The sequence below is a fragment of the Geotrypetes seraphini genome, chromosome 3 (genome assembly GCF_902459505.1).
Source record: "Geotrypetes seraphini chromosome 3, aGeoSer1.1, whole genome shotgun sequence".
Lineage (NCBI taxonomy): Eukaryota > Metazoa > Chordata > Amphibia > Gymnophiona > Dermophiidae > Geotrypetes > Geotrypetes seraphini.
This window is the reverse complement of record NC_047086.1, coordinates 196,866,976-196,891,978: the sequence shown is the minus strand read 5'-3', so window position 1 is coordinate 196,891,978 and position 25,003 is coordinate 196,866,976. Positions and strand designations below refer to the sequence as shown.

At 44.1% G+C, this 25,003-nt stretch overlaps 1 protein-coding gene across 5 annotated transcripts in view; it reads left to right on the top strand.

Annotated features, from left to right (window-relative positions):
* TNS2 (tensin 2) overlaps positions 1-25,003 on the top strand; it is a 274,519-nt gene that overhangs the window by 150,787 nt on the left and 98,729 nt on the right. For 4 of the 5 annotated variants that reach the window (XM_033936279.1, XM_033936280.1, XM_033936278.1 and 1 more), the window contains 6 exons: positions 954-1,018; positions 4,100-4,183; positions 5,681-5,793; positions 14,794-14,854; positions 15,963-16,053; positions 22,120-22,243. In XM_033936279.1, coding sequence (XP_033792170.1) covers positions 954-1,018; positions 4,100-4,183; positions 5,681-5,793; positions 14,794-14,854; positions 15,963-16,053; positions 22,120-22,243 — 538 coding nt within the window. Of the gene's footprint in view, positions 1-376; positions 447-953; positions 1,019-4,099; positions 4,184-5,680; positions 5,794-14,793; positions 14,855-15,962; positions 16,054-22,119; positions 22,244-25,003 lie in introns of those variants that run through there. The other variant, XM_033936282.1, reaches the window with a different exon arrangement.

Genomic DNA, 25,003 nt, shown 5'->3' with positions numbered 1-25,003 from the left:
CTCTAAATCAAAGGTACCAAGGTGCCATAACAAAATTGAGAGATTCTCAGTGGACAAGCTTAACAATCATCACTGCTTGGAGCAGTTGACCTCAGCTAGGTCTAGAATAAATTAATTTTTCATCCTTTTTTGGTCTAGGTCATTAGCCTGGCATTGAACCACTAATGGATTCCCACCCTAGCTCTAGAGTGGAGAGGTGCATGGATATGGGGATCGCAGGAATCCCATGAGTATGAATTCTGGGTTTGTGGGCTTCCCATGGGGGTGGAAGAAGTTGCTGTGGGTTGTCAAAATCTCTGACAATACCATAGTGAGGCTTGGAATGCACTTAGGTAACTGGAATGCCAGAATGAGGCTTGGAACTCTAACTAGTTGAACAGTGAATACCATCCCAAAAAAACACAGAAGGCTGTTGGGATTGGGAGGAAGTTGAGGTCTATGAGCAAGTAAGCAATAGCATCAGCTCCTGCAAGCATGGGTGGGTTTGGAGGAGATTAATTGTGGGGATAGAATGGATCTCAGCAGGTACAGTGGGTATGGGTTAGATTCCAGTAGGGATGGGTGGAGATAGATGAAATTTCTGTACCCGTGCAGCTCTCTATTCTAGAGGAACCACCTAACTCTAAGGAAAGGCTGGAGATTATTTGCTCTCCACATTGCTGAGCCTGTGAACACTAACTGCTCCTTGTAGAGTGAGAAGGGAATTCAGTCTCAAAACAGAGTTATTTTCTGTTCTGCCAGTGACTTATATCCTTGCTGTGGCCTCACCCGTGTCTCCTGGGATGCTGAGGTTTCCTGTCCTTTTCAGACTCCCTCTTCAGTTCATGCAGCAGTGATGAGGCTGAGAATAGAAAAACTTCCTTCAGCTTTGAGTGGGAAGGAATGAGCCGCAGATCTTTGGGGAGGGGGAAAGCAAGCTGAACTGCTCTGATCTTCTCCATTCTCTGTCTCAGGGGAACAAGGGGAAGACGGCTGTGATTGTGGCTGCCTATATGCACTACAGCAAAATCTCGGCCAGGTAAGCAATGAGTCATGAAACTGCATGGGAAGAATCCATCTAAATACAAACATAGCATACCTCCTTCAGATTCAGAGTCACCTGCATTGCTGCAATGATGCTGAAATGACCAGTGAGTGACATTATAGGCAGTTCATAGTCTGTTGCGCGCGAGACATCAGCGCGCCGACAAGCCAGCACTGACAATTCGGCACAAGAAAGAAGCGCGCCATGGAAAAACTTAATTTTAAAGAGCTCCGAAGCGGGTTTGAGTGGGGAACCCCCCACTTTACTGCATAATGTTCGCACTGCTATTGGGGGGGAGGGTTGGGGGGTTGGAACCCTGCATTATAGAGAAAACGGAACTTTTTCCGATTTTGGGGGAAAAGTTCCATTTTCTCAATAATGTAGGGGGTTGCACCCCCCACGCCCCCCCCCAACGGCAGCACAAACACGATGCAGTAAAGTGGGGGGGTTCCCCCCACGCCCCCCGTCGGAGCTCTTTAAAACGAAGTTTTCCCGCAGCGCATGTCTTTCTTGCGCCGAATTGTCAGCACGCTGGTGTCTGGCGCGCGATTATCCCGTCACCGTTTTAGGCATGGCAAAATTAGATAGCTGGCTGTAGCCATTTGTTCTTGAGAAATCACACAGGTAGATGCATTTCTGCAATAAGATATTTGGGTCTCTTTGAAATGCGCTGGTCTGGTATTGTGGATATTTAGAAGGAAACAGCTGGGGCAGATTTCTTATCAAGATACACATGTTTTGTTTTTCTGACACCCTTGTGGCACTGTAACCCAACAGAGACCAGTTATGAGTTAATTGGAAGCCCAAAGGTACTGAAGAAAACGGCTGGGCCATTAATAAAATGAAATTTAAAAACCCAGAGCAAAGTAAGATTGATGTTTGCTACTGCTGTGTATTATAAGATTGCTGATTAATGTGTTTATACTATGTTGCATATGTTGCATCTGAGTAGGATGGAGTGTGTGTTGCAATCATATAATCTGTTATATGAATTTTAATTTGAACAGTGTATACTGTGGGTCTCTGGGACTGGTGGTTACATTTGCACACACCCCTCCCACCACCTGTTAACATCACAAGGTCCCTGTATTCTTGTGTTTTGACATTCCAACTCCTCCATCAATGCCAGCCTCAGGCTAGCACCCAGGGGCCAAAATTCTCTCCCACTAAGTTGCCCTCTCATTGGTATGCTATTGATTTTGGATAGCTATCTAGGAGCACTTTATAAGGGTAAAGGGATTGGATTTGATATACAGCCTTTCAAAGCAGTTTACATATCTAATATAATAAAACGGTAAGCCGCGCATGCGCACTTCCTCTGCGTGCGCCGCTTTTCCGTGAGCTGTAGCGGCCCATAGGAAGTGCGCATGCGCGGCTTATGGTTCTGTTTTTCGGTCTGGCCTGCTCCCTGCCGTATTGCATTTTTCAGTTGAAAGACGCAGCGGTGGCTCCTCTCATGATCCCCGCCTGCGTCGGACTTCCGACGCAGGTGGGGATCATGAGAGGAGCCACCGCCGCGTCTTTCAACTAAAAAAAAAAATACGGCAAGGCAAGCAGGCCAGACCAGACCGAAGCTCAAGACCGTGGGAAGGGAAGGGAAGGGGGGGCAACAAAGAAGAGGACTCCAGCCGCGAGAAGCCAAACGGAGCAGCCAGATCGCAGCAGGCCAGAACGCGGGGGAAGGGCCAAACGGAGTAGGCAAGATTGCGGTAAGAGAAGGGAAGGGGTGGGGGAAATGCTGCAACTGCTGCACAGGGACCTGGAGGGGAAGACAAATACCGCTGCTGCTGCTGCACAGGGAAGTCAGGGGGGAGAGGGAAATGCTGTTGCAGGGAAGTGGGGTGGAAATACTACTGCACAGGGAAATGGAGGAAAAGAATGACAGACAGACAGCAGGAGGGAGACAGACAGAAAGGAAGAAAGACACAGGGGCAGGGAGAGGGACAGAAAGACAGACAGAAAAAAGGGAGTCATGGAGAGAGAGAGAGAGACAGAAAGAAAGAAACACAGACAGACATATATTCTAGCACCCGTTAATGTAACGGGCTTAAAGACTAGTTACAGTATATACAGGTGCTTATTTTGTACTTGGGTTAAGTGGCTTGACCAGAGTCACAAGGAGCTGCATTAGGTTACTCCTCCGCACCACTTTTACATGTCTATTAATTGTTTGATAACCTGTCTCCCTGTTGTTCAGCCTTAATCCTTTCATAATCCTGCTGTTGCTTGATTTTTTGATTTGGTAGTTCTGGTAAACACAGACTACCTGATGAAGGCCAGGTAGGCCATGTCTGTTTCCAGTGCTAAACCTGGACGTGAAGACGGGTATTGTTGGAAAGCAGTTGGCCTTTTTCCTAGAGTTATCAGACGTCCGGATTTCCCCAGACATGTCCTCCTTTTGAGGACATGTCCAGGTGGGGGGAGGGGGTCCAGACGGCTTTTCAAAACCTGACACTTTGTCCGGGTTTTGAAAAGCCTCCTCAAATCACGTCAGACAGGGAGGAAGTCTATGCATGCGCGGCTGTCACGTGATGACATCACTACGTGACATCTGCGCATGTGCGGCTTTCTCCCAGCCTGACGCGATTCGCAGACAAGAGCAGGGGTGGGGGGCAGGGCTAGGGCGGGATTAGGGTAGGGATGAGTGGAAGTGGGGAGGTGGGTCTAGGGGGGGGTCGAGATTTTCTGATTGGAAAATTTGGCAACCCTACTTTTTCCACCTCTTCATGTTCACTGATAATGGGCAGGGTGCTTCAGGTTACTAATACTCAGCATCACTATGTCATCTTCTGACATTACCTGCAGTAATGCTTGATTATTTTGCCCTGTATCTGTGCTCACTGATTTCAATTTCTCTCTGTAAAATTTGCCCTCTCTTGCTTCGACTCTAAGGTACCGTAGTCTTAAATATAAAGAAAGGACCATGACCTGTCCATGCAGACCATGAAATGCTGTGAGGGTATTGTGTGTAGTGTAATGGATTCCATGGCGTTACTTGTATGTGTGTGTTATGCTGTCAAATGAAGAAGGAGCCACCATCTCATTTATCGCTCTGTTTCCCTCCTGTTTATACAGTGCGGATCAGGCCCTCAGCACTCTTGCTATGCGGAAGTTTTGCGAGGATAAGGTGGGGCCTTATCTTCAGCCATCCCAAAGCAGGTAAAGGAGAAGACATGGGTTAGGAAGGAGAGATGGAGACCGGGACTAGGAGGGCACGTGGGAGGTGGATCTCTGAGCATCCTATAGGGACTCATGGTTATGAGAAGAGCTCATATGTTCCCAGATGTCTGTGTGACTACATGGGTGGACTTTCTGAAGATTTCTTACTTTTTTTTTTTTTTACCATGGATAACTGTCTCAGATTTTTCTGTGCCAAGGACTATCTTTGAGAAACACTGTCACCTTCATTATTGACTGAGGCCACTGATTTCCCTTAGCTCTGACTTTAGCTGACTTAGGTTGACTGTATCATGCAAGAGATAGGATAAAACCAGAAGGGGATTACTATCACTTACTGTATATACTTGAATATAAACTAATCCAAATATAAACTGAGATAACATTTCTCTCCCTGAACCTAGCGCTGGCCTCTCCCCAGGTCCACCTTAAATCCTGGTGGTCCAGTGATGTGATGAGCCAAACCGAGATGGGAGCAATCCCTTCCTCCTCTGAGGTGAGGTGTTGGGTCTTGTCCAGGCTGTTAGCTGGCTGTGGAATCACTGCACACCCCTTCTTTCCCTCTCTCCCTCCCTCCCTCCTCTAGAATCAATATACCAACCTCCGCCCTGCTGTAGAATCACCATGCTTCCCCTCCCTCTCTCCCAGAAGCAGCTTAGGCCTCCCCCAGGGCCTACCTTAATTTCTGGTGGTCCAACTCACCCCACTGGACCACCAGTAATTAAGGTAGGCCCAGGGGAGTCCTATGCTGCTTCTCTGAGGGAGGGAAAGAGGTAGGGGTCCTATGGTGATTCTACAGCAGAGAGGGAGGGAGGGGGGACGCATGTTGATTCTACAGCAGGGAGGGAGGGAAGGAAGGGGTGCACAGTGATTCTACAGCCGGCTGAGAGTCAGGACAGGACCCGATACCTCACCTCAGGAGAGGGAGGGATCACTTCCGTCCCAGCTCGGTTCACTACATCATCAGGCTTTAAGGTGGACCCGAATATAAACCGAAACCCCCATTTTGGGGCCAATTTTTTGCCCCAAAATCTTAGTTTATATTCAAGTACATATGTTTTTTGGAGTTTTTCAGGAAATAGAAATCCAACTGAAAGATTAGACCGCTTACCTGCTAAAATGTTACAATTTGAGCACTGGCATTCTAAAACTTGTTGGAGCCTTGTTTCCCCAATCCAAATCCAGTAGTGTGACTGGCATTTTCTCAAAACCAGTGGTTTCCAAACTTATCCTAGGAAGATCCCCAGTGATTTTTAGGTGATCCACATATTCATTGTGAATCTCCTGAAGACCTGAATGGCTGGCAAGCCCTCTGGAGAAGTTTGAGAGACACTGCTGTACGCCCATTCATGTGGTCTGAATAAACTCCTCTTTGCTATGCTCTACTGCAAACTTCCCCCTTCCTCCCACCCAGATCATCCGTCCTAGGCTTTGATGACATCAGCTCCATCACAGGCATTTGCTCCCTCTCCCTGGCAGGTACATCTCCTACTTCAGCGGGCTTCTCTCTGGTGCAATCAAAATGAGCAGTGATACTTTGTTCCTGCACCATGTCCTCATCCCAATCATCCCAGACTTTGAGGCCTTTGGAGGTAAGCCTGGTTGGCAAGTTGGAAGTGAGTGCATGAAATTTTGGGGGTGGAGGGAGTGGCGCTTTAGGCAGTCTTCCCAAGATCATTGAGTACAGATACCAGGTTGCAGAAGGGGTGTGAACCCCAAGCCCTAGAGGAATGTCGGAAGCTGAGAAGCAGAAAAGCTACAAAGGGGTCAGCGCTGTGTGTTATATAATATGTTATTGGATCCAGTTCTTTTCTTTCTTTTTTTTTTTTTTAATTTATCAAGAGGTCTTTATTGCAAGCATCATAAACAAAAGGATAGAGGTAAACTGATTTTATTCATTTCTATAACATAAATGAGTAGGGTTACCAGATTTTATGATTGTAAAATCCAGACCCATGGCCCCACCCCCTGCCCAGCTCAGTTCTGCCCCGCCCAAGCCAACCTCAGCCCCCACCTCTTCTCGTGCTCGGAACCACGTCGGGAGGGTATCTGTGCACATGTGTGTGACATCACCGTGTTCTATCCGCGCATGCGCAGATGTCCTCCTGATGCGGTCCCGAGCATGAGAAGAGGTTGGAGGGCGGGGCTGGGGCGTGACTTGGGCAAAGTACCAGGTTTTGAAAAGCCGTCCTCTAAAAAGAGGACATATCTGGGTAAATCCGGATGTCTGGTAACCCTATGAATGAGGAAAAAAAGGAAAGGGGGAAACAGGAATGCTGAAGGGACAGAAAATCATAAAAGGAACTTTAAACAACAAACCAAAGGCCTTGAAGAAGAGTCCAACTCACCTAAAGGAAACTCACATTCCAGAGTGAACCCCAGGCTTTCTTCCAAGTATTATTGCATCATAAAGCAGTTAATTTTACAAATTAACAAGCCACTTAATCAAGGATGGGACTCCTGGGTCTTTCCACACAGCTGCTAAGGTCAACGTAGCAGCATTTAGCAAATGTTTAATCAAAGCAGCCTGTAGCTTATGGAACCCTAGGATATCTCTATTAAACAAAAAGATCCCAGTTTCCCATGGGACTCTCAGGCCAGTGATCCAAAGGATCTGAAACTAAATGCTTTTCCAAAAAAACCTTTACTTTTAGATAGATCTACCAAACACACTCTAAGGTACTCCTGGTTCTGCACCACCGCCAGCAAGTTGAGTTAGATTGAGGATACCAATGGCTAAGGTGATTTGGTGTCAGATACCAATGGTACACAATCTTAATATTATTTTCTTTGATATTAGATGCAATCGCTACTTGCTTCATAGACTCCCACTCAGCAGGGGTAAAAGCAATTCCCAGTTCATGCTCTCACCTTGCTCGATATCCCAAATCTTTGGGAAGGAAATCCCCAAGATAGCCATACAGAATAGCCACCAAGGCCCGGATTGTATAAACAGCGCCGTTGTCCTTTTGAAATTATTATTTTTATTTTTTTAACTGTATTTTCTTTCTCTGCTCTCTTTGTTTTCTTTGGGTAGATGGGTTGGGGTATGGGGGGGGGGATTCCAGTGTGGGTGGCGTGTTTGCATTCGGAAGTGGGTAGAGGTGGGAACGGGGGTTTATTTGAAAAAACTTGTTTTGTTGTACTTTTGGTGTTCTCGACCATGTTATACTCTTGTTTTGTTTTGTGTGTTTGCTGATTGTACATCAGTAAAACATGATTTACACTAAACTGCATTTTCAACTTAAAGTTAGGTGCCATGTATAGAATATGGGCCCAAATGTTTAGTAAGTAAAAAAAATCTTCACAAGCATCTTCCAAAAAAGAGGCCTCCTCAGTCCCATTGTGCATTCAACTTTTTTTGGCAGCCAAAAAGTGGATCAGTTGCAAGTTGTTAAAATGATGAGTTTGTGGGAGGCTGAAGTCCTGAACTAAGTTTTTAAAGGATATCAATTTATCCTTATCATAGAGCTTCCCCCATCTAACTGTTGCTATGTCATCCCAGGCAGAAATGGAAGATTATAGCAAACAGGGGCATATTGAGACAGATGGTAATCAGGCTTACGGTAGTTTCCATAGATTCCAGTAGAAATTAGGATGATACAAAACTATGATCAGTTTAGAAAGAATCTTAAGATTTTGTTTATTTTATAATTTTGTATCTGCCAGAAACTAATTGTTTTTATGATGAGAAATGCTGAAATTCCTGGAAATACCCAGATTACTTTTAATGTAAGCCACATAGAACTCCTCAGGGTATTTGCGGGATAGAAGATTGGATTATGAGTGTGATAGTATCCCATATTTTAGAGGTATGTAAAATGATAGGTGACACATCTTTGTTGAGCTGAAGATGACATCTAGGAAGCTGCATCAGAAAGCTCAATGGAACCAGTCCCACCTGGTGTTGCTCACTAATCCGTAATTTATAAGGTTTTGGAACCATTTCACCGCAGCTCTCCCCTGGGAAGTTTTATAATAAAGCCACAAGGATTCCCAGCCCTCCCTTATTAGCGTCTCAAAATAGTACCTTCTTAGTAAATCTAGGCTTTCTGTCACACCAAATAAATGTAATACACTTCTCCCTCTGTATTCACTGTGATAGGGAATTAACAGACCTACGAATACAGAAAAACCACAAATAACTTTTTCATATGTTATTCGCTGTTTTCCATTAAAAACCATCGTGAATATGGTGAAACCATGAATAACATGGTGGGAGACCTGGCCTGTTCCTGAAGGAGAGACAAAACACGGTGAAGAAAGTGCTGGGAATCAGAGATTTTCTCTGTAAACGCTTGGAATCAGGGGGGTAGAGCCAGCAAGTTAAAAACCGTGAATAATCGAAACCGCGATTGCTGAAATTGCAAATACGGAGGGAGAAGTGGACTACAATCTTTAACAGGATTTTTAGAAGCCATTTGTGAACCACTGTGGGTAAATCGTGAACTGCTGTGGGTAAAACTTGAAAGAGATAAAGTTATCTAGGCCAGTGGTTCCCAACCCTGTCCTGGAGGAACACCAGGCCAATTGGGTTTTCAGGCTAGCCCTAATGAATATGCATGAAGCAAATTTGCATGCCTATCACTTCCATCATATGCAAATCTCTCTCATGCATATTCATTAGGGCTAGCCTGAAAACCCGATTGGCCTGGTGTTCCTCCAGGACAGGGTTGGGAATCACTGATCTAGGCAATATGTTCATCTTAATCATGGCTATCCTACTGAACCATGAAAGTGAAAGTCCTTTCCAGTGCTCTATATCGGCTGAAATAGTAGAAAACAATTTAGGTTCTGTTATCACCAGCGAAAAGGAAAAGATGTCTGCACCAACTGTGAAGTTGGGCTAACCATAGTAAGAATAAGTGCTTCTGTTTTCTCTATGCTCACCTTAAAACCCGAGACTTGCAAGTAGGTCTTCAGTTCAGACAGCAAATTAGGAAGGGTAGTAAAAGGGAAGTTGAGGACAACAAAATGCTGTCAGCAAAGAGACTAATTTTATAGTCATATCCCCCCCCCACCACCCCTCTGAAAGATGAGGCCAATTGGTCCATCACTAGAGCAAATAATAATGGGATATTAGGCAGCCCTGTCTGATACCCCTGGAGAGAGGTAACATAGAGGAGTTACTCCCATTAACTGACATGAATACAATCCCTGTATCCAGCTTCAGAGGCTTCCCCAGACTCTACTTTAAGCACTATCTAAAAATTGGCAATGAAGCACGCTTTGATACCTAACAGAAAGTCCTGGTGGTCCCTGTAACAAGCTAAATAATTCAAATCAATCATTCTGCAGCCTGCCTCTTAGGTATAAAGTAGAGAATTTGTTCTCTTTCCCATCCCCATAACTGTACTGTCACACCCAGACCTGGATGGCCCACTTCATGGATGCTCTCTCCTACACAACCGTCTGCCAAGGTTCAGATTCCACATCAGCCACATCCCCTCCACCTTCAGCACTCCCTGTTTCACAGACGGACAACATATTGCCCCAGGCTCTGTATGCGGGATGTATGGAGGAGTGGCTTAGTGGTTAGAGCTGCTGTCTCAGCACTGTGTAATTGCGAGTTCAATCCCAGCCTGCTCCTTGTGACTCTGGGCAAGTCACTTACCCCTCCATTGCCCTAGGTACCACAGATAGATTGTGTAAGGCAGGGCGGTAAAAGCAACATCATCAACAATCCAATCTCATAGATGTTGAAGGGAACATGCCCAGACTTACAATCTGAGATCTGGAAGTCCCAAACCCCCCCCCTGCCTACAAGTGACAAGTTCTAAAAAAAAAAAAAAAAAAGTTTTTCATGTGAGCAACAAGTTCTAAAAACCAACAGTTTTCCAGATTTGCAAGTATTTTTGTGAGCTACCATATAAAATCTGTGTGTGACACTCCTAGCATGTAGGGAAAATATTTAAGAGAACCTGATTACTTATTCAATGTGATATAAACTGCTTTGGGTGAATCTCTTCATGAAAAGGTGGTTAACAAATAAATGGCAGTGGAACAACAAATCGGATGCACAGCTGCCTTTTATGAATGGGCAGGCAGATGAGGAATTAGGGTACATTTTGCCAATGGAGGCGGCCGAGGTTACAGTATTAATTAACTTCACAAGGAAATGGAATACTGTTTTGTAGGCACATAAAAAAATGCATGGATGTGATAATTAGATAGCAGAACGGAACCCAACCACACTTCATTTCGGAAGAAATTGAAGACCCTTCTATCTGATAACTGAACTCTCGTCAACAAATTAACTCTACATGAAGTTGCGACCACCTTAACTTTCCTTTTTGGTGGGCTAGTTTATGGTTAGGTTACAAATATGAAAAGATGAATGCTGATATATTGGGGCATAGCAATTTTTTAAAATTTGGTTTGGGGTCCATTGATATCCTTTGCTACTTCAACATAGTAATCTTTTATTTTATTTTTGTTTATTTCTATACATATCCAGGATGGGGCGGGTGGGAGGGGGGGGAATCTTTTTGGCTTATTTCTTGATTAAATTATTGGATGGGAGGGATATTTTTCTTCTGCATTGTTATTGATGGAATTTAAGTGCTTACGTTGATTATTAATGTATGTACAATTCTTGGCACTTTGTATTAGTTTTGAAAATTAATAGATTTTTTAAAAAACAAAACAACAAATCAACTCTACACGAACACTCAGTATTCTCTTGATACTGACCAAGCTTCTGTCTCTCTACTTCATGTCTTTCTCTCCTTCCCCTATTCCCCCTTATCATATGTAATCTTTTTCTCATTACATTGTAAATCGCCTTGAGCCTGTACAGGTATGTGCGACCCACAAATACCAGATTAGATTAGATTAGACACACTGACCCAGAACTTCAGCATTATTTTTTTTCATGGTGCTGTATAACTGGTTAATGTTGAGGGTTTTCATGGAGAAAACCATCAGGCACTCATCAGAAGGCTGGCGTCAGTGGACCTCTGGCATCCTTTCACCCTCGCCAGCTGTCTTATATAACATGATAGGAATACAGCATATTTGCAAATCTGCCAATAGAGTATAATATTATCTGTGTCCAATACAATGAAATGCCAATATGATATAATCCACAGATAGCAGGACACAATGTGCTTTTGACTTAATGTGAATATAAATCACATCAGCACTATGTTATATGATTGCAGTCTAGGGAGAACGCCACAAATAAAATGCAGCTCTGATACGGTGTAAGAAAGCTGGATCTTCTCATACTAAAAGAAGGGAAAAACAAAGCTGATTCAGTCATACTGGCCAATATACTATTACTAACCATTTCTAGACATACACAGCACTGTACACATTATATGCAGGTACCTTTTCTGTCTGTAGTGGGTTCACAATCTATGCTTTTTTTGTACCCAGGGCAATGAAGGGTTAAATAACTTGCCCAGGGTCAGGAGGAGCTGCAGTGGGACCTGAACCCAGTTTCCCAGGGGCTCAGGCTGCTGCACTAGCCATTAGGCTCGTCTGTCCTTAATACAGATATGAAACGTACGATACTAATGTTTTGGTAGTACAGCTTGGGATGGTGTTGCCTAATCTGATCCACTCAGATTAGGTGGCCTTTGTTAGAGAATTTGTCCCCCGTTTCCCTGGTTAACTGCAGGGAAACCATCCCCATGTCATTCTTTAAGGACAGAGGGAAGAATTGGAGTATGAATGGGCACAGCCACTGACCCTCAAGCCTTGCATTGAAGAATGCTGGTGTAGAAGGACTGAGGTTGAGAGAGACACTAAAGAATGACAGTCTCTGGTATCCAGAGCAGATATTGTGAGGTCATAATGCCTCATTCCACCAATGCCTAAGAGCCAATGGCTTCATTGTCCTATACTTGGTTCACATAAGAATCAGAGTATGGATGGTCACAACCACTGACCCTCAAGGCTTGCACTGAAGAATGCTGGTGTAGAAGGACTAAGGTTAAGACAGACAATAAAGAATGATACAGTACAGTGGAGAGGCAGCAACCCAATCTTGGTGTGCAGGCAGTCAGCACAAGGTGGCTCAGCAGTGGGAAGTGACACTGGGGGGACACGTTTTTCAGAACAGACATTGATAGGGTCAGGTGTACACTTTGACACCCTGCATGCCCCATCATTTCATGACAGACTCTTTCAGCTAGTTTAGTATAGCATCCCTTTCCGACAGTGGTGAAATCTTTCCTCCCAACAACCTTCCTTTTGCTGCAGCAGTATGAAGGTCCCCTGTGATATCCCCATAGAATCCAGTGATTTGTATGTTGTTTTTTTTAATATGGAAAACCCCCTGCAGTTTCCTCCTTTGGGCTTCCAACTGAGTCAGAACTAGAACTGGGACCAGGCTTCATGCGTACCTGTAAGGATTGGCCAAGTGTGTGCAAATTTTTTTTCTCATGCGAACGACAAGTTCTATGTTTTTATTGATGGATCAGAAACAGATATAGCAAAATAAGAACAGTGCCAAACCACAAAGAAGATCCAAACACAACGAGCAAAGTCTATATTCTTGTGACTTCACTCCAAAAGCAGAATAGTGAGCACAATACAATTCCATCAAACATTATAAAATACAATAACCCACTCACAGCCAGAACCATCAGATACTCCCCCCTTCTCTACCAAAACAAAGACCCCCCCCACCCCATGATGGAAGACGACTCAAAAACAGAAGGAGAAAGCATCACATCAATATAAGTCATTCAGAATCAAAGAGTGGAAAAGAGTTAAGGTAAGGCTCCCAAATCTGCAAGAAGAGTTGTTGGTATTTAGAAAGCTTATGGGCATCCCAAGTCTCAAGAAGTAAGAGGCGATGGAGCTGATTTCTCCAATGCCAAAAATTTGGAGGAGTATCCTGTACCCAAGACTGCATAATGCATTTATGGTCCACCATACAAGCCTTTTGAAACAGGAGGCAGCATCCCCTCCCAAAACCCCCACAAGAAGCCGCCTTACCAAACAGAGCACCCCAAGGAGAACCCATAAAGTACCCAAGTAAGCAAAAATACCATTCCAGAAATACTGAATTTTAGGACAATGCCAAAAGGCATGAGAAAATGTATTGGATGCTTGATTACATTTGACACATGTAGGGGAGGTAACCAAGCCAGCATGAAAAGCCTGCACCTATGTAAAATAGGCCCTGTGAAGAATTCTGTAAGTACACTCTCTTCAAAGAGAGCCAGTGATAACATGAAGTATCCGGTGTATGGCTTGACTAATATTTATTGCCTGAATCGGTACCCCAAGCTCTGTACCCCACCTATGAGTGAGATCTGTATAAAGGCATGGAAGCAAGAGTTCCCAAAGCAATTTATGTAAAGATGGGAGATCCATCCTGTTCAAAAAAAGTATACAACCTATCTCGGACTCCAACAGAAAGATCCAACTATCGTAGTATAGCTACATAATGGGTCAATTGAATATAACCAAAACAATCTCCAGGCCCCACAGTTCTCGCATTAGAGAAAGTCTGAAATGACTGGACAGTACCACTCGCATCTAATAATTGTGCAATGAAATGAACCCCCTGGGCACCCCAACTGTGAAAAACAGCAGTTGTCATACCAGGCTTAAAGTCACTATTACCCTGAATAGGCAGAAGATCAGTTACTTTAGAATTAAATTGCATAGCCTTCATCAGATGCTCCAAGGCCAGCCACATATAACTCAAGATGGTACTATGACAGGTTGGTATAGGTAGCTGATGACAAGGCATATGTAGTAAATACAAGAGATGATGGGGATGAAACAACGCCCGTTCATAAGGCAGGGCAGTAAAAGCAACATCATCAACAATACAATCTCGTAGATGTTGAAGGGACCATGCCCAAATATACAATCTGAGATCTTGAAGTCCCAAACCCCCCTTCCTCTGAGCAATAAATTCTAAAAAAAAGTTTTTCATGTGAGCAACAAGTTCTAAAAACCAACAATGTTTATTCCTGTCTGCAAATCTCAGATGAAGAGAGTTCAACAGTGGAAGCAAATATATCCCCATTGCTCCAGTGCAAGGAGCAGGCTGGGATATGTGGTAGAATATGGGAATATGGTAGATCACCTACCATTCACCCTGATCCATCAGCCATCTCATAAAGAGTTCTGAAACCCCATCATACATAATTTGAAAATAATTCAGCCTTGCAGCAAACATTTTAGCTAAATCCAAATAAACTATCTTATTTCCTCCTTCATTGATTTCTGAAATTATTGATTACAGTTGTCCTGCAGCCCCTTCACTTCTTTGCCTTGGCACTTGTGGATCAGTTTCAGCTGATCCTAGTGCTTTATTAACTTCTGCATATGCCAGGTCTTTTATTGTGTCAGTTCCAGAAAAAAAAAACAATGCGATATTCAGTCATCTCAAAACCTTCATGTATATGGCATCATCTGTCATACTGGAAAACCTGTAGTTCTTGTATTCCATGAATGAATTTGGATAGAGGATGCCACTGAATGTGCTTGGAATATTATGTGTTATCTGTGAAGTAATGTCTCCTCCATTGCTGATCAGCTGGCGTTTGGTGTTATCCATTCCTGGGCTCAGTTAGTACAAAGGGCTTCTCTCCACAGATTGATGGCTTTTCTTCTCTTCCTAGGTTATCGCCCCTTCTTGAAGATTTACCAGTCTCTGCAGCTTGTGTACACCTCTGGAATCTAGTGAGTGACGGCCTTGTCTCATTGGTTGTACTTCAGTTATATGTTCACTGCATTAGTGGTTCTAGAACATTCTCCCAGGATCCTTCATTCTTATGTGCATGAAACTTTCCTTTACCAAAGCACACGTGCCAGATGTATGCATGGACCTCAAACAAGTGTGTATGTATATCAACATTGCATATGCAACTGGGCATTATTTTCTGTGGAGTTTTGGTGGCTAAGGCATGAGAGTAACTGGAAGCTTCTATAAAATCCTTTGCCTAAATCTGGAAGTGAGTTAAACTATAGGAATGAGTAGGTTCCAGAATTTTGAAAAATGAGAAAATACTGCAAAGTGGTGGGAGGGGATGCAAGAGGGGTGGAGTCTTGGATTTAGAACCTTTACTGTTTGGTCATAGAACTGTTGTCTCTGGAGGAAGGCACAGACTGTGGTACCCACATCACCACATCTCTGTTCCCCCTTTCCCATTTGGGTTCCAAAATAGGCCATATTATGTTTTCTTCTCAGCCAGAAGGCAAATGGCTAAGATTTTTACTGACTCTTTCGGTGCCATACAGTGGTGTAATAAAGGGGGGCGGGGGGCAGGTTGCCCCAGGTGCCGTCTTCACAGGGGGCGCCGGTGCCTCACTTCCTCTCCACCCCCTTACCTCAAACATTCGCCGGTGCGAGTAGCATCTTCCACTTGCTTCTCGCACTGGCCTCAGCTCCCTTCTGACATTACTTCCCAGTCGTGGGACCAGGATGTGATGTCAGAAGGCAGCTGAGGCCGGCGTGAGCAGCAGGTGGAAGATGCTGCTCACGCTGGTGAACATTTCAAGAGGTACGCAGGGGAAGGGGGTGCTCAAGCAACAGGAAGAGTTGGGGGGTGCACGACGCAGTGATAAAGGGTGCCACCGCCCCGGGTGCTGACCTCCCTCACTACACCACTGCTCTCATAGCACCGACTCATCGCTTTTTTTGCTAAAACCCTTGCCATCCTCTCTTTGTCTCGCTACCAATTACCAGAACCTATGCCAGCTTTACCCCTGTCTGTAGTCACAAATGCTTCGCAGTAATGGCTTTCTGAAGAATTTCATTCTAACTTTGCTGTTTTCCCTCTTCATCCAGTGTTTCTTTTGGCCAAAGTGCTCCTGGCTCTGGGAGATCCCAGCTCTGCATCACTCTGGAGCCCGCATTGTTGCTGAAAGGGGACATCATGGTGAGTGAGCATAGGGGTGGCTGGGAGCAAAAAGCCTAAAGAGCTGGGCTATGGGGACTGGAGAAGGGGGAGGTGGAGAGGCAGTTAGGACTTGTTTCTATAAACGGTGCCCTAATTGCTGATTCCTAGTGATACCTAATGAAAATTTGCACACAACTTGGTTTTTAATTGGTTGAATGGTGTGATAATTGCCCATGCCATTAAAAACTGAGTAAAAAAAACAATTTTTTAAATTGACGATTAAGGTTGCGCGTGAATATCTGCATGGCACCTAACAACACCTAAGTCAAGGTGTCCTCTGCTGCCTAATGACACCTACCTCAAAATTAGGCATGGTTAGGGGCAGAGAATAGGCATGGTAAACTTAGGTGTCGCTAGGCGTGCCAGTTACACGCCAGTAAATTAGGCCATGTAAAACTTGAGGAGGAAAGTGTGTTACATTGGTTGGAGCTACAGCCTCGGCACCCTGAGGTTGTGGGTTTAAACCCCGTTCTGCTCCTTGTGACCCTGGGTAAGTCACTTATAGCCTTACTGGGTCTGACCAGAGATCTATCAAGCCCAGTAACCTATTCTCACAGTGGCCAATCCGGGTCCCTAGTACCTGGCCAAAACCCGAGGAGTAGCAACATTCCATGCTACCGATCCAGGGCAAGCAGTGGCTTCCCCCATGTCTTTCTCAATAACAGGCTATAGACTTTTCCTCCAGGAAATTGCCCAAACCTTTCTTAAAACCAGCTATCTGCTCTTACCATAACCTCTGGCAATGCATTCCAAAGCTTAACTATTCTCTGAGTGGTTTTAAAAGTATTGAGTACCTGAATGCAAACCATTTGGACTATAAGTGGTATATAAATAAATAGATAATATGCTGGCAATGTCTAGCAATGCCTAAGTCTGCTCAGGCGCTGCTAAGTGTGATTTTATAAAAGATGCCTAGCAATTGATTGACAACAATTTATGTGCTGTTAGGCATTTATAGAGTCAGGCCCTAAGGGGATATTTTGGGAATGGTAGTAATGAGGCACTAGAATCTAGTGCACAGGAAAAGAGGAAAAGTCTCTGCAAATCATGGAGGAAATATAGGAGCAGTATCAGATCTAAAGATGGACGTTTACTACAATGGTTCCATCAAATTAAATTTATTCAAATATAAGTTGACCCAATGTGGCCACGATTTGGCTAAATGCCTGCCTCAGGGGTCCAACACTAAACAAACACATTTGCAAATCAAACATTAGACATAAGTTGTTTTAAAAAAAAAAAAGCCATAAATATAAATAAATAATAAAAGGGACTAACTACCACATAAAACCAATTAAAATTATTTTTAACTAAAAAGATAAATACCGAATCCTAATAAAATAGTAAAAATGGATGAAAATAAAATATGCAGTCCGATGTTATGTAAAGAAAAGAATAGATTTCAGCACTGGGACATTATCCCCCTCTCTTATGAAACTGCGATAGCAGTTTCTAGAGCAGGGAGCCGCGCTGAATGGCCTGCGCTGCTCCCGACACTCATAGGAGCTCAATGAACGTCGGGAGAAGCGCAGGCCATTCACTGTGGCTCCCCGCACTAGAATCTGCTATCACAGTTTTGTAAAAAGAGGCCTATATGTATGCTACAAAATAAAATGATTAATTTTATCAAAATTTAGCAGTTGAAAGAGCAAACAGAGCAAATCCAATCCTTATAAAGAATTCATAAAAACATTTAAAATAATATTTTACAATTGTAAATATATGTAGGGAATATAGCTATAAAAACATTCTCATTTTATATACTGAAGTCTGTTCTTCTATTTGTTGGACCCCCGAGGCAGGCATGTAGCCAAAATATGGCTGCATCAGGTCATTAATCCATTGATTCAGTGAAGAGAACTCGTGTTTGAATAAATTTACGCTGGCTTGTACAAAGCTATGGTAGAGATTTCTACCCCAGGCGGCAAAGTAAATGCCCTACATTTATAGAATTCCTATGAGTGTCGGAGCATTTACCTTGCCAGTCCGCAGTAGAAATCTCTATTGTGGCTTTGCAAAAGGGGGCTTTAATTTGGTGAAACTTCTGTGTTGGAATTGCATTTTAGGGCTTTCTGCAAAGTAATCTCCTGGCCCTGGGTCACAAGGAAGAGCAAATCAGACTGTTTTTCAACTTTTGAGTTTGTCATGTTAAGAAAGATCCAGAGTGCCTTAAAACAGAAGCTGAGAGGCCACGTCTGTCTCAATACAGAAGCTATATCTGAAGTCAGGTATTCACCAAATGGCTTCAGATTACTGACAAAATAAAAACTATATAGTGAGAGAATTGCCCAGGGATATCTGTAACAACCTCAAGAGACAGCACCACTTCAAATAAAGTGGAGATAAAAGACTTCAGAGATCATGCTTTTCTTCTTTCAATATAAATGGCAAGGTAACAGCGGAATAGAAATCACTAATGTAATATAATGTAATATCATATGATAATAAGTGCCAATAAAGGAGCTGCTACAATCCACGAAAGAAGTCCGTGCAGCTTTTCATTCAAAAGTGCAAAATGAACCAAAGGCAAATTTTCAAGAGCACAGAAAATCTGCCCCCCCCAACCAAAGCAAAAATTAATGCAGGAAATCTTTCAATACTCAGCTTAGCGTTAGAAGTCCAGCTGCATTCCACACATCGTCACTTCAAAACATTGCCCGACAGCAGCCCTATTTCACAAACTGCTTTGTCAAGGCCAGCGGCATCAGCAAGCAACCTGTATATCTGGATACTGTCCAAGCAACCTGGGAAACTGCTCCAACGGCTCCGAAATCACATCCTATGGTTGCCTATGGTTCATATTGTACTTTTGAATGACTTCCTAAGTGGAGATTTTGTGACCTTTGATTGTAGCAGGTCCTATACTGGCATTTATTGTCCTATGATACCATAAAAAGAGAAAAATAATTCAGTTCACATAATGGATCCAACAATATAAACTGACTAATATTCTTTTTTAATCCATTGAATTAGTGTTATAAGACTAGAATGGATATATCTTTATATCTATCATAATAAAACCCTAAGCACGCATGCGCACTTACAACTTCGTGATCCCTGCCTCCGTGATCTGTAGCTCCGTTGCAGTGTTCGACGCATTCAGCTGGAGCCTGCGGCGGTTTATGTGCTGCAGACCCTTTTCCTTTTGGTTTAGTTTTGGGGTGGCAGCGGACTGGTAGTGGTGTTTGAAGCGGCGGTAGGCCAGACGGTAGGTAGCAGCAGTAGGGGCCGGGGGGGGGGGGCAGACTTTGGCTTCAGCGCTGGAGGGAGGCAGGCAGGAAGGCTGGCTTAAGCGTGGCAGATAGGGAGGGAGGTAGGCTGGCTAGCTTCAGGGGAGGGGCATGGGATAGTGAGGGGGGACATAGGAAGGAGCACTGGGGGCAGTAAGGACTTGGGAAGGGGCACTGGGGACACTAAGGATATGGGAAGGAGGCACTGGGGGCACTAAGGTCATAGGAAGGAGGCACTGGGGGCACTAAGGACACTGGAAGGGTCACTAAGGACATAGGAAGGAGGCACTGGAGCACTAAGGACTTAGGAAGAAGGCACTGGGGGCACTAAGGACAAGGGAAGGGGCACTAAGGATCTAGGAAGGAGGCACTGGGGCACTAAGGACATGGGAAGGGGCACTAAGAACATGAGAAGGCAGCACTGGGGGCACTAAGGACATGAGAAGGGGCACTAAGGACACAGGAAGGAGGCACTGGGGCACTAAGGACATGGGAAGGGGCACTAAGAACATGAGAAGGCGGCACTGGGGGCACTAAGGACATGAGAAGGGGCACTAAGGACACAGGAAGGAGGCATTGGGGCACTAAGGACATGGGAAGGGGCACTAAGGACAGGAAGGAGGCACTAGGGCATTAAGGACATGGGAAGGAGGCACTGGGGGCACTAAGGACACAGGAAGGGGCACTAAGGACATAGGAAGGAGGCACTGGGGCACTAAGGACATGAGAAGGCGGCACTGGGGGCACTAAGGACATAGGAAGGAGGCACTGGGGGCACTAAGGACATGGGAAGGGGCACTAAGGACATGGGAAGGGGCACTAAGGACATGGGAAGGGGCACTAAGGACATAAGAAAGAGGTACTAAGGACATAGAAATGGGCACTAAGGACATAGGAAGGGGCACAAAGGACATAGGAAGGAGGCACTGGGGGCACTAAGGACATGGGAAGGGGTACTAAGGACATAGGAAGGAGGCACTGGGGGCACTAAAGATATAATAAGAAAGGAGGGAGGGAATAGAAAGTGACAATTGTTGGGCCTGAGTGTAGAAAGCGGCCAAGGAGAGAGAGAAAAAGAAAGAAAGACAGACAGACACATCTACTCTAGCACCCATTAATGTAACGGGCTTAAACACTTGTATAATAATATATCTCTCATTCTAAGGTGGAAAAAAGCCTCAGATCTGGAGCGTATATAACATATGGTGTTGGTATCCTACTCTGCTTTTGCCCCTGATTTCAATCATTGGCCAAAACCGCCATCCTACCTATTAACTTTTTTTCTATATATTTTCCTTTTTTTATTATTACTATTATTTATTACTTTGTTTTCTCTTTCAACTGACAGCTAAAACACATTTATTAGCAGCTCGTATCAAATTCCTTTAAACGGTCACTTGTTTCTCCAAAATAATTGATACTGGACTTATGGCACTTGATATACGAGGGAGACTGTTGAAGTCGCAAATTGTTGAAAGGATTGTACTTATCTGGAGCATCATGTTCGCATTAGCAAACATTCAAAATTTTTTGTGCAGTCCCCGAATTGAGTAGCATTAGCCATCTCTATCGTGGTCTCTGAGGTCTTTTTTTTTTTTCTCCACTTTATTTGATGTGATGATGTCTCTTGAGGTTGTCACAGCTGTCCCCGGGTAATTCTTTCACTATATAGTTTGTATTTTTTGAGTTTCCTCTATTTTATAAAATGTGTTCTTTTTTATGGTAGTTCAGATTACTGAACATCCAAACAGGAGATCCTACCTTATCGAGGTAGAGACAAAGAAAACCAAGAAGGCGACCACTGATGCTCAATTTCTTTCTTGTAGGCAAGACTCGACTTGTATGTGTTTTGGCCGTGAGGCCTGCTTCAGGAGTCTTAGACTCAATGCGAACCAATGTGTCACCACTTTTCTCTTGTACTTGAAATACTTAAATCGGATAGTCTATTCAACACCCGAAAATAATAATAATAACTTTATTCTTCTATACCACCATAATCGTGAGACTTCTAGGCGGTTTACATTGAAGAGAGCTGGACAGTCAGCGAGTTACAATATGCAGATAGTTAGTGAATTACAGTATGCAGAATCTTTAAATGCAGCGAATTACAATATACAGATTGTTAAAAAAATTTCAGACTTATACGCAGGGGTGGACATGTTAGAAATAATAGAATTTGATTTAGTGTTTGGTGTAGTTACTGTTTAGGTGATATATCTGTCGAATAAGGCAGTTTTTATGGCTTTTCTAAAAGCGTCATAGGTCAGTCTAGCTCCATTAATGTAGTTGTCTAGCCAGAGAGCAAAACAACCAGATAAAGGTATATCTGCCGTGCAGAGTAATATGTCAATGTTTATGTTTATTTAAAAAAACTTTATATACCACGTATATTTTCAAAAGGATCCAAGTGGTTTACAATACATAATATAAAATCATATCGAAAACAATTCCATTTGTCTGTACATTATTGACTATTGTACTTTTCTTGTGTACCACTTTCCCTTTTGCATTTTGTAAAACTTTCAGTAAATTTTCAAAGAAAAAAAAAAGAACAGAAGAAAAAGTTTGTTTGTTTTTTAAATACATAATATTCCATAACAGTCAAAATCTCAATAAAAATTACCTAATTGATACAAACCAAAGAAAATTTTATAAAAATTAAATGAATAAATAAATACAGACTGCAGTCCCAACCTCTTTTCTTCAATATGAAAAAGCCAATGTCTCCAGTGTTCCGAAGCTAAAGTGATTACTGAGCCATTGTATAACAAGAAATGCGGTAATATATGTGGATGCTTTTGCCTTTCCTGTGTAGGTGAAATGCTATCACAAGCAGAGCCAGGACCGGGATGTGGTGTTCCGGGTGCAGTTCCACACTTGCACAATCCACAGCTCCCAGCTGTGGTTTGCAAAACAGGAGCTGGATGATGCCTGGATGGGTGAGTGTCTGTGTCAGCTGAGTATCTGCAAGTGTGTGTGCGAGTGAAGCATAGAAATATAGGATAATCCATATACTTTTGAGTATCTGTGAGCAAATATTCTAAATATGCACAGATAAAGCAGTTTTGCTTACCTGTAACAGATGTTTTGTGTAGACAGCAGGATTGATCAGGCAACATAAGTGGATGAGGTCATCTGATGATGCTGGAACAGATCTGCTCTCCCAGCGTTCAGAACTTAGGGATAGATTCACTAAGCAAACCGATCATGTACTGATTGGTTTGCAAGCCCTCTGCGACCCGACTTTTCCTCCGACCCGATTCACTAACCTGTGTAGCGATCCGATCTCGATCCGTGCATGCAAATGAGGGGAATCAGCATGCAAAGCAGGAAGGATGCGATTCACCACACTTTTTTCCTGACACACCGACTGGCTGGCCGATCAAGAACAAACGACTGGTGAGGACCAGTCAGTTGTGTAAAAAACTGCTCTCTGCCCTGATTCTCCTGCTTTGGCCGCCCTGCTCTCTGCCCCGATCAGGCTTCTCTGCTCTCTGCCCTGCTCATGCATAGAAAGGTGCTAATTTTTTTTTTCTTTCTGTCTTTGGTGAGGCTCCACTCGGAATACTGCCTGCCCCGACTCTCTCTCTGGCTCCCCTGCTCTCTGCTGCAAACTGCTCTTTGCCTGCCCCAATTCTTTCTGCCTCCCTCAATTCTCCTGCTCTCTGCCGCCCTTTCCTGCAGCACGAGCCTGTGGTTTTAACCCGCTTCAAACCCGCGGGTTAAAACCACGGGCTTGCACTGCAGGGAAGGATGGCAGAGAGCAGGAGAGTCGAGGCCAGTAAAAAAAGTTAACAAAACAAAAAAAACCAGACAGCAAACACATGCGCAGACCATCTAAAGACAAAGGTAGCGATCCTGACGCATGCGTCAGGATCGCTACCTAGTGATCCAGGTCTGCGGATGGGGGCGGGCCTCCTCGCCCCCATTTGAATGTTCTTGGTTCCTGAATCGATCGGCCCTGCCTGGATCGGTCACGATCGGGCAGGTTAGTGAATCTAGCCCTTAGTGATAATTTCTGAGCATGCAATGTCCTTCCCTTGCACAGTAGTTTCTTCATTTATTCCACTGATTTCAAAGCCCTGGGAAAACAAAACTCTCCGAAGGGAAATTTAAAAAAACCCTTCTATTCAGAAAATTTGTCAGAACAAATTAACACAGAGCCGTAATTTATCTCTACTCCTGTAATTAGTACAGGGAGTGTGGTACAGTGGTTAGAGCTGCAGCCTTAGTACCCTGAGGTTGTGGGTTCAAATCCCATGCTGCTCTCTGTGACCCTGGGCAAGCCACTTAATCCCCAGGTACATTAGATAGTGTGACCCCACTGGGACAAACAGGGAAAATGCTTGAGTACCTGAATGTAAACCACTTAGACTATAAGTGGTATATAAATACTTAAATAAATAAATAATTAACACAGTACCGTAATTTTTTTTTTATTCTTGTAACTAGTACCTTGCCCTGTAACTCTACTGGTAATTCCCAGCTTACCTCTTTTGCAATCCGCTAGAACTGCAAGCTAAAGGCGGAATATAAGTCTCGTCTTAGAGTTATTGGGATAGAATTCTATAATGTGGGTGCGACTGCAGAATAAATGGTTTTATGTGTTGAGTCATAAAATAATTGTCGAACGGATGGAACTATTAAGAAGATGTTGTTGAGATAATCTAAGTGACTGTGAAGCAGTGGCGTACCTAGCATATGTGACATCCAGGGCCCATCATTTTTTGACATGATTTTTAGTAACAATCCACAAGTCACACAAGAGTGTACCTAGGAAAAGGCAGCATCTTACATACTGCAGTGAACAGTACAACATCAATACACCCATTGTAAAATTAAACAAGCCAGACTAGTACAGATCAATCCTGCACAGTCAATCCTAACAGAAAACCATGTCTTTCGAACACACAGAACACAGAAAACACCTTCGCCTAGTATGGAATATCTAATCACAAACTAACCCCTCCCCCTTTTTCAAAACTGTAGTGTGGTTTTTAGCCACGGTGGTAACAGCTGAGACACATATAATTCTGAGCATCAGAGCTGTTACCACCACGGCCGGCGCTAAAAAACGCTCTACAGTTTTGTAAAAAGGGGGATAAAATAGAAATACAGTCAAACCTCGGTTTGCGAGTAACCCTGTTTGCGAGTGTTTTGCAAGACGAGCAAAACACTCAGCAAACTTTTGACTCACAAACCGAGTGTTGACTCGATTTGCGAGCACCCCACCAATAACCGGCATCGCTTCCCCCCCCCGCTCGCAAAGGCCCCCTCGCTCCAACCGGCACCCCCCCCCCGCCAGTACAACTTAAATTTACCCACCTCCCCGTCTAGCACCAGCACCGGCACCGGCACGCAGGCACAGCTCGTGTGCCTAGAAGATCTTTCGGCTTCCGGCTTCGGTTCCATAGACAAAGCGCGCCTTTGTCCCGGCGCGCTTTTGACCTGACACCTCCGGCTTCTGCCTGCCTGCCTTGACCATGCATCTGCGCATGCTCAAGGCAGGCAGAAGCCGGAGGTGTCAGGTCAAATGCGCGCCGGGACAAAGGCGCGCTTTGTCTATGGAACCGAAGCCGGAAGCCGGAAGATCTTCTAGGCACACGAGCTGTGCCTGCGTGCCGGTGCCGGTGCTGGTGCTAGACGGGGAGGTGGGTAAATTTAAGTTGTACTGGCGGGGGGGGGGCCGGTTCGCGCGG